The sequence below is a fragment of the Dictyostelium purpureum genome (assembly GCF_000190715.1).
Source record: "Dictyostelium purpureum unplaced genomic scaffold DICPUscaffold_649, whole genome shotgun sequence".
NCBI lineage: Eukaryota > Evosea > Eumycetozoa > Dictyosteliales > Dictyosteliaceae > Dictyostelium > Dictyostelium purpureum.
The window spans coordinates 1-10,026 of NW_003519982.1; the positions used below are offsets into that span (position 1 = coordinate 1).

A 10,026-nucleotide genomic window follows, 5' to 3' on the forward strand; every position below is an offset into this window, starting at 1 on the left:
TTTATTTGGACGAAATTGACCCTAATCTGATTTGAAAATGTGGATGCATCCTCGAATGATAATATATCTCAATAAATACATTTAGAGAATAGAAAATTTAAGGATTATGGAAAAAGATTTAGAAACCAAATTAATAGAAAGTCAAAGAAATAGCAGTGTTTATTGTAGAACTAAAATGATGATGCAGGCTGAACAACTTAGAAAGTTACAAGATGAACAAATTTGAAAATTAGAGATTTCTGACTCAAAAGGTTCATTTAGAAACAGTTAGAAATGAAAATACTCAATTACTGTAAAACTGAAAATTGAAAATATCGAAGAGGAGATAAGACAATGAATGGAAGAAAAGTTAAATCTTTTAAAAGAACAAACAAATCATCAACTTTTAAAATTTAGTACGCTCAAAGAATCACTCTTAAGAGATCTCAAAAATAGATAGGTTATTTTAGAATTACTCGAATTAGTTTAAGGTAATATATAAATATAATTTTTTTTTAGAGTAAATTTAGAAGCATCTTTTACGACGATGACCAATATCAATATCAATATTAATAATGTTACTGTTACCACTACATGGATTAAAACATGGATCAAAATCTCCTTTATTTTTTTATTTAAAAAAACACATATTTATAATTTTTAAATATTATAAATTACTTTATAATTATTTTTTTTATTAAAACTAATAATTAAATAAAAAATCTAATATTATTTCTTAAATTTAGTTGTAAAAATCATACAAATAATCAATTTGATTAATTTTTTTTTTTTTTTTTAAAAATCATTTTTTTAAAATGAAAAAGTTAGTTTAATGTTTTGGGTATCATTTAAAAGAGAATTAAATAAAAAATCGAAATCAAATAAAAAAAATGATCAATCTATAATATAAAAAAAGATATAAACTAAATTATTGCTTTACAATTATTTTTTTAATTATTTTCTTTATTTTATAAAAAAAATTAAACAATTCTTTCTTTTTAATAAATAAATTTTTATTATTTTAATTTTTTTTTTTTTTTTTTGAATTAAAGAAAACATTTTTTTTTTTTTTCTTTATTATTTTATTCACACAAATAATAGCTTTATTTTTACAATTTTTCAACACAATAATATTTTTTTTTTTTATAATTTTAATTAAATAATATTCACACATTTTTCAATATTTTATTTTTTCAACTTTTTCTTTCTTTATTATTTTATATATTTATATATTTTATATATATTTATATAAAATCAACCTAAATATGATAGTAAATAAAATTTTATTTCTATCATTTTTAGTTATATTATTTTTTTTATCAAGATTTACCCCAGTAACACCCCAATTAAATCTAAGTTCTTCACTTTGCATTCCAGGTACTAAAATAAACTATAAATTATTAACTAAAAATAGAACTTTTTTAAAAAGTAAATATTGGATAATATTAACCTTAATTTTTTTTATAGATACTCCAAACTCAACTCCAACTTATATTTGGAATCCAAAAGTTGGAAATACATCCATTGTTGATGTCAATTCTAAAGGTGTTATTGGTAATAATAATTGTGCTGGATCTGTTGTCATTGTTCAAGAACCAGACCAAATTGTTTTTTCATCATCTCAAGTAGAGGTCGAAGTTGGTAAAAAATTAGTACTCTCAACTAAATTATTATCAAAGCATTTACCAAAAGGAGTTCATTTCGAATCTTGCTCAATTAATAATTTAGAATGGAAAGTTAAAGATGATTCCATTTTCAAAATTTTACCACATGAAAAGGTCGACCAACAAAAGATATCAAGTGACATATGTTCATCTCGTGAATTTTTGGCTCTAAAAGAAGGCTCAACTGTTATTTCAGTTCAATACAATGGAATGAGAGAAGAAATTCGTATTTTTGCTTCTCCACCAGCTGATCAAATGGAAGTTTTATTAAGTTTAGGTTCATCGGCCGAGGTTTCTTTCTGTGGTGGTAAAGAGACATGGCATTTAGAACCAAAGATTTATTCCAAATTTATTTCATCAGATAATAAAGAACAAAACTCACTCTCAATCACTCCAGGTGATAATAATTCATTCAAAGTCACTTGTCAAAAACAATCAAATGATCCACAAAATGTTATTGTGACTATTAGAAACAAAAAGAGTATTAGCAGCCCATTACCAGAAGCCCATTCAATTAAAATTCCATTCTTTTGCCGTCAACCATCATATGTTCATATTCAATTTATAAAATTACCAAATGAAGAAGAAGGTAAACAAAAATCACGTGAAATCAGTCGTTTAAATATTCATAATAATAGTTATTTACCATTTATTGCTATGAATTCTATTGCTAAATATGTAAAAGGTAGTACCAATTATCCAATTATAGTTGCAGGTTCCATCTTTATTGCCGCCTTTGCTATTGGTCTTTATGTATATAAAAAACATATGTTAATTTATATATCAAATTCTTTATTAGAATCATTTCCATACTCTTCTTTAGTATCACCAAATATTTCACAATTTAGTATTAATTTATAAAATAATTAAAAAAAAAAAAAAAAAAGAATTTTAATATAAATAAACAATATTTTATTTGATTATAAAGAAAAATAAAATATTTAATTAAAAAAAAAAAATTTATTTATTTGCATATTTGTATATTTTTTAATGTTATTAAAATAGAACTATTTTATTTATTTAATTTTTTGATCGTAGTACTTTGTTGTTTAATTAATATTTTATTTAAGACTGCTGGTGATATTATTAGGTTCAATTTTCGTTGTAGTCTCTAATTGGATATAAATTTTACTTTTTAATATTATTACTTTTAATATGTTTTCCTGCAACAGAGTGACTAATTACTATTACTTTAGTGTTTATTAAGCTTTTAATAGTGATTGAAATATTATGATTATCTTCAGTTTTTATCAATTATCGTTATCACAGTAGGGGAATAATACCTGATTTAATTACTCTCTTATTTTATTTTCATATATGCTGTCTTTTCAAAAGTATACCCCCAATTTTTAGCAAATATCAACACGTTATCATTGCCATTTTAAATTTTTTTTTTTAATTTTTTTTAATTTTTTTTTTTATTTTATTTTTTTCGATCACAACAAACAAACAAACACATAAATAATTTTAATAATGTAAACTTTAGCACATCCAATAAATAATAATAATTATAACATTACTGAAATATGTTTAAAACCTTTCGAGAACAAGTAAGTAAATCAATACATTATTTTAAAACAACAACAAACCCTTATATATATAGAAAATGGCATCGTTGTAGGAATAGAAACAGAATTACTAATATAAATTAAAATAACTTTTCAAAAGACAGATTTAACAATTAAAACATGCCATTCAATACTCCAACAGGATCTGCTGTCGTCGATATTATGAATGAAAGGATTTTAATCAATTATATAAAGATTTGGTCTAATAATTCCAACCACGAAATATTTCTTCCATATTATAATAATCCCAAAACTAATATCAAATACTATCATAAAAAGTCACAAAGTCGCAGAAACTCAAATTCTTTCAAAGTCTTTCAATCTCGAGTAAATCAGATAAAGCAAAATTCAAATCAATTACAAGTTCATGTAAAAATTCAAAAGCGTTAATGGATGTACCGTTCAGCTTTTATAGACGCTAGTGCACAGTTATCATGTATGAAAAAAACATTGGCAAAAAAAAAGATAAAACTTAGATCCAACTAAACACTAATGAAGATATTCAATCTTATCAACCATTTATATGAATCTCAATACATTTGCCTTGGCCCAAGCAACAGTTATAGAACACAAATAGTTTAGATAAGGAAAAGGGTAAACTTCAACTTTCGTTAATATTGTTTAAATTGTGAAACAGTCCAATAGTTTTAGCTTATCAAATATATTTAAAATATGACCCCAAAAGAATTTAGTATCCGATAGAGGTTCAAAGTTCAAAAATGAAGTCGTCGTTTCAATAAACAAATTCTTTAAATGTTTTAGCGAAAAGGGTAAACTTCAACTTTCGCTTTCCATACTTAAACATATGGTTTAATTGAAAAGTTTAATTCAACTTAATTCACAAGTGCCTAGATCTTATTGTAAAGAAGACAATACAAATGACCACAACTAATTGGTATTGCTTTATTCTCATATAGTACCCCAACATTAGCCATCTATATAAAAAATAATAGTATTAACTCAGTAAATCAATAATCAGTCCTCAGTTATTAGAAGCCTTTAAGAAAGCTAATATTAAAACATTTTATAATAATTAATAGTTAAAAATCAATATAGTGCCAAACCAAAAGCAGTCCTCATTAAGAAATAACGTCACACCCAAGCATCACCAAATTCGACTTATTATCATATAATTAATAAAACGCCTCACATTTTTCAGGACCATCACTGCTGCGGGTGCTGCTGCAGGTTGTGCTGATACAGGTGGTTCTACTGCGGGTGGTGAAAGTGGTACAGGTGGTACAGGTGGTACAGGTGGCACATCAACAAGTGGATCAACAGGTATAATAGCAGGTAACTCTTCAGACGCATCAGAGGACTCTTCAAAAGGTTCATCATCAGATAGCAGATCATCATCAGCCAGTACATTATCAGCTATCGGTTCATCATCAGCTAACAGTCCATAACCATTAAAAAAAGAAGAGAGAACTTTTAGAACAATTAGAATTAGCCCAAGAAGATCTTCAATCCGAAAATCACAATATTAAATCAGAGATTATAATTCTTCAAGATAAATTCAGTAAAGAATCTTTCAACATTGGTCATGATACTCTAGTTGGTATATCAGAAGTTTCACCGAGTTCTCATACTGATAGAGGGGATAGATCCATCAACATTGGTTTTTCAAAGAAATTGATTAAAAGCATGAAATCGAATGTTGGTAGTTCAAATGCAGGTGCTAAGGTTCGCCAATCATTCTATTGAATACTTCAGAAGAAATCAATGGTGATAGAATCAAAGAGATTGAACACGAATCTGAAAGTTATAGAATTGCAAAAAAGAATTTAGCAATGGAAAAAGATTTAGAAACCAAACAGTTTATAGAAAGTCAAAGAAATAGCAGTATTTTTGTTGTAGATCCAAGAAATCTATTTTAGTTGGAAGCTCGTCATCGAGAAATCTAACAAGAAATGATGTTACAAGCTGAGCAACTTAAAAAGTTAGAGTCAGAAATCTCTCAACACAAAAGGTTCATTTAGAAACAGTTAGAAATGAAAATACTCAATTAAAATTGAAAATTGAAAATATCGAAGAGGAGATAAGACAAAGAATGGAAGAAAAGTTGAATCTTTTAAGAGAAAAAACAAATCTTCAACCTTTGAAAATTTAGTACACTCAAAGAATCACTCTTAAGAGATCTCAAAAATAGATGTAAATAAGTTATTGATTAGAATTTGTTTAAGACCAATATCAAGATAGTAATGCTAAACTTACTGACCGTATAAAGCGTTCCAATGAACCAGGTGGAAATGATCAATAGATAAAGTCAATTCAAACAAAGTTTGACGAAATGACAACATTTAAACACATTAAAAAATGAAAATACTAAACTCAAATCAGAAATTGAAAAAATAAAAAAAATTACACATCCTAAGAGGTCAACATATTATTGGTTTAAACAAATAAATAAATAGATAATATAGCAACTAATGAAAGAAGAAAGAGAAAAGAAAAAGAAAAAAAAAAGGAAAAAGGAGGAAAAAGAAAGAGAAAAACATAGAGACAGAGATAGGGATAGGGACAGAAATAGGGATAGAGACAGAGAAAGGTCAAGATCCAAAGATAGAAAAAAAGAAAGAAAAAGATCAATTTCAAAAGAAAAAGATAAAGAAAGATAAATAAAATAAATTTGTGTATATATTTTTAATTATTGGTTTGAAAGCAATCAAAATTAGATACAAAATTAAATTAGATTATTGGTTTAAATAAAAAAATAAATAAAAGGAAAAAATAAATCGTTTGACCATCATCAATTTTCCCAGTTTCGATAAATGTGATGATATGGAATCTATTTAAAAATACAAAGAAAATTAAATAAAATTTTTTTTATGTGTTTTTTTTTTTTTTTCACAGATACAATATAAATACATATATTAAAACTTATTTTAATGAGCATCAAGGCATTATTAGTATGAAAAACCTGAAGATTCAAAATCTACTTTATTTCTATTTAAATTTATTTAAAATACTTAAAATTTTTAAATTATAAAAAATTCACTCTTTTTTTAAATTAATAAAAATTTTCATTGTAATATTTTTTCTTTAAATCAAAATTTTAACATACAATAACACATTTATTATATAATTATCAATCTCTATTATTTTTTTTTTTATTAAATATTACAATGTATTTTTTCTATTTTTATTTTTATTAATATTGATCAATACTTTTTAGAAATGAAAAAGTTACTTTGGTGTTTAATATATCATTCTTTAGAGAATTCAATAAAATTTTTATTTAAAATATTAAATTTAATTAAAGTGTTCAATTTTAAATAAATATAAAGAAAAAATGAAATACAACTTTTTTAAATTTCAAAAAAAACAGTTCTTTTATATTTTTTAAAAAAATTATAAATTAAAAAATAATAGCTTTCAAAATTATAATCACATAATCTTTTTTATATCTTATATTTTTTACAACCCATTATCATTTAAACTTTCCTATTTTTCCTTTTTATATTATTATTCAAGTGTGAAGTATCAAGGCTGGTTTGGTATATTAATCTGTATTCTGAGATTACCAAACCAAGGGCTAATTATTATACTGTGCGTGGCAGTATAATAGTTAGCTGTGGCTCAAATATACTAACCTCCCCGTGGTTGAGCTGGAAACACTCTTTTCAAAGAGTGGCTAATAGTATAAAAAAAAAATAAAAAAAAAATAAAAAAAAAATAAATAAATTAAATAAAATATTAATTTTATTTCAACTCATATTAACAAAAGAATCCAATTCAATATTGCAGACCAAATAAATATACACCCTTTACTAATAATAAAATAACTTCTATAAAATTAAAAATATACAAATAAATATGAAATATTTTCAAATAAAATTTATTTTTTATTTATTATTATTTAAAAATCTGACTAATTGAATTCAGTCAGATTAACAACTCAATAATTTAATAAAATAATAAAAATAGGTGTAAATAAACCTTAAAAAAATAAAATAAAATAAAATAAATAAATAAGTGTAATTAAACTTTTAAAAAAAAAAAAAAATAATCCCCAAAAAATTAAAGAAAAAAAATGATTTTATAATAAATTTTTAATGATAATGAAATGGTATAAATACCATTAATTTATTTATTTATTTATTTTATACTTTTTGCCTTTGTTTTTATAAAAAAAAAATACCATGGGGAGGTTAGTTATATTAGAGCCTACCATGCCTAAACTAAACACCCCGTAGTGGTTAATAATCTATACTGCATCTCTCAGTATGCCTTAACCACTACATGGAAATATATTAATTTTTATTCTTTTTATAAACTATCTTTTAGTTTTTTTTTTTAATTTATGGTATTTTAATTTTTAAACGATTTTTTTTTTATTATTAAAAATTTGAAAATTTTTAAATTAAAAATTTAAATACAAATAAATAATTTTTTTTATATATATTTTAAAATTTATAATATTTTTTTTCAAATATCTATGAAAACATTTACATAAATAGTTTTAATAAAAATAAAAAATCCCATCAAAAATAATAATAAAAAAATTTTGATAATATATAAAAACTTAAAGTAAGTAATTAGCAAAATATCATAAAAAAAAAAAAGCTATATATATTAAGTGAAATACAAGGACACATCATTTAAGGTATATAATTACACATAATTACAAATGGAATTTCAGTTATACAATTTCATTATTCTTTGGGGAAGTGATAGTTACACAAAAGTTTTGCATTACCTTCTGTCTATCAGTTAAGAGTTGCTGAATAAAAAAGTAAGTTTATACACATATTTAAATGATAATAAACCTATTTATTTACAAAATTAAATTAAATTTATTAATTTTTCATTTTATTTTTAGATATCGATTTTATTGGACCAATAGTTTCAGATTTAAAGATATTGAAATCAAATAATAAAAATAAAATATTGTGTGTATTAGAAATTAGAGATAGTTCAAATGGTTTTAAACAATGATATTTTTTAGTAAGTGGTAATAACATTTCGACTATTTGGTTATTGTTATAAAGTAAACATATGTAATAACACTTTAAATTATAAATTATAATACAGACAGATGAATATATTTATAAAATCTAGAGATATTAAGCTTTTTTTAGGTACTAATAGAGATATAAATTTAATTAGTTTATTATACGAAAAGAAAAAAAGAACAGCTACACATGTTTGATTTAGTAGAATGTGCATACTCTTTAGATAATATAGAAGCATTGGAGTATTTCCTATCAATGAAAATACCAAACTGCACAAATAATAATAAAAGTTTTTCAAAATCATCGATTAAATCATTATAATTACTATTAAAATATCGAGTAAATATCATAGAACCTTATAATATCAATATCAATAATAACACAACAGCAGCTTCATAATCATCATCATCATCATTCAGTTTAAACAATTGTAATAGTAATAATTATACAACAACAGTAGCATTAGCATTCAATCTTTATTTCAAAAAGAGCGGACTACCCAAAGATTACCAAAGAAGTTATAATGAAATGTCTCAAGTATTCAAATATTAAAGATTTAGAAAAACTATTAAGAGAAATCAGTTAATACATGTAGTGGTATTAAAATTGAAAAAATTAAAAACAAAGAATCAGATGGCGAAAGAATATCACCAGGAGAATATTATATGCAAAGTGAGCTGTATACATTGATGTTCAATCAAAGTAAATGCAGAAGAGCTGATAGAGACTCAGAAAATTAAAAATTAAAAAATCAGTCAAAATTAAAATTAGTTATAAAATTAAATTAGATTTAAAAAAAAAAAAAGGAAAAAATAAATGGTTTGACCATCATCTATTTACCCAATTTCGATAAATATGATGATGGAATCAATTAAAAAATACAAAGAAAATAAAATTAAATAAAATTTTTTTATAAGTGTTATTAAAAATATATATATAAATATTATTTATTTCGACTAAATTTAACAGCATCTTCTACGACGATGACCAATATCGATATCAATATTGATAATGTTAGTGTTACCACCACTGCATGGATTAAAACATGGAATGAAACCACATGAATTTCCACCACCTAAGCTATTGCCAAACCAAGCAGAATTATTATCAGAGAATGAGACACTTCCAGATGAGCTTAACATTAATTTAGATGAGGCACCTTTAACTGGGTTCATTAATGAAATAGATTCTATATAAAAAATATAAAAAATAAATATGAATGTTAATATATATTATTAAAATTTAAAATTTAGTTTTATAAATATTTACTAATAAAACATAGATTTTATCTTTTTAATAAAAATTTAATTGTATTTTACAATTAGGTTATTTTTTTTTAATTTTTAAATTTATAAATGTATGTTTATTTAAATTTGTATTACCATCTTGAATTGAAAAGTCATTTCATAAATTTTGATTTAATTATTTAAATAATATTTTTTAATTAATTTAAAATAATCATGATTATTTTTGTGTGAGTTTCATTGTATAATAATTTCTCTCAAATTCTTATTTTTTATTTAATTTTTTATTTATTAAATATTATAAACTTTTTTTTTTTTTCTTTTTTTCTTTTTTACTTTTTATTTATTAATTAAAAAATATTATTTATATAATTAAATTGAATAATTAAAATCGACCAATTATAGGTTTCTTTAGGAATCAATATTAAAATAAATAGGTATTATACTTTCCCTAAAGGGGGCTTTTAGATTTTAAATTTAATTATAAAAACTATAATTATAAATCTATAGTGGTATATTAGTTTAAAAGAGATTATTATTTTAATTTTTAATAATGATGGTCGCAATTCTTATTCCTTTGAAAAATTTGGTGAGTGTGGAAACTTCATTTTTTAAA

General features: G+C 22.8%; 5 protein-coding genes across 5 annotated transcripts; 4 read left to right on the plus strand and 1 right to left on the minus strand.

The window, feature by feature from the left end:
- Positions 1-794: 794 nt before the first annotated feature.
- DICPUDRAFT_159936 (uncharacterized protein) lies at positions 795-2,504 on the plus strand (the record flags this gene model as incomplete). Its single annotated transcript, XM_003294811.1, has 3 exons — positions 795-802; positions 1,304-1,407; positions 1,447-2,504. 3 exons carry the CDS (start codon positions 795-797, stop codon positions 2,502-2,504), a joined length of 1,170 nt encoding a protein of 389 aa, XP_003294859.1.
- An 827-nt stretch (positions 2,505-3,331) lies between these two features.
- On the plus strand, positions 3,332-5,471 carry DICPUDRAFT_159937 (uncharacterized protein; the record flags this gene model as incomplete). Its single annotated transcript, XM_003294812.1, has 6 exons — positions 3,332-3,411; positions 3,491-3,538; positions 4,371-4,573; positions 4,656-4,871; positions 4,925-5,053; positions 5,395-5,471. 6 exons carry the CDS (start codon positions 3,332-3,334, stop codon positions 5,469-5,471), a joined length of 753 nt encoding a protein of 250 aa, XP_003294860.1.
- A 169-nt stretch (positions 5,472-5,640) lies between these two features.
- Positions 5,641-5,829, plus strand: DICPUDRAFT_159938 (uncharacterized protein; the record flags this gene model as incomplete). Its single annotated transcript, XM_003294813.1, has 1 exon — positions 5,641-5,829. The coding sequence occupies one exon, from the start codon at positions 5,641-5,643 to the stop codon at positions 5,827-5,829; it is 189 nt and encodes a 62-aa protein (XP_003294861.1).
- A 2,865-nt stretch (positions 5,830-8,694) lies between these two features.
- DICPUDRAFT_159940 (uncharacterized protein) lies at positions 8,695-8,906 on the plus strand (the record flags this gene model as incomplete). The annotated part of the gene is made up of 2 exons (XM_003294814.1): positions 8,695-8,703; positions 8,742-8,906. The coding sequence occupies 2 exons, from the start codon at positions 8,695-8,697 to the stop codon at positions 8,904-8,906; spliced, it is 174 nt and encodes a 57-aa protein (XP_003294862.1).
- A 222-nt stretch (positions 8,907-9,128) lies between these two features.
- On the minus strand, positions 9,129-9,341 carry DICPUDRAFT_159941 (uncharacterized protein; the record flags this gene model as incomplete). The annotated part of the gene is made up of 1 exon (XM_003294815.1): positions 9,129-9,341. One exon carries the CDS (start codon positions 9,339-9,341, stop codon positions 9,129-9,131), a length of 213 nt encoding a protein of 70 aa, XP_003294863.1.
- Positions 9,342-10,026: the final 685 nt, after the last annotated feature.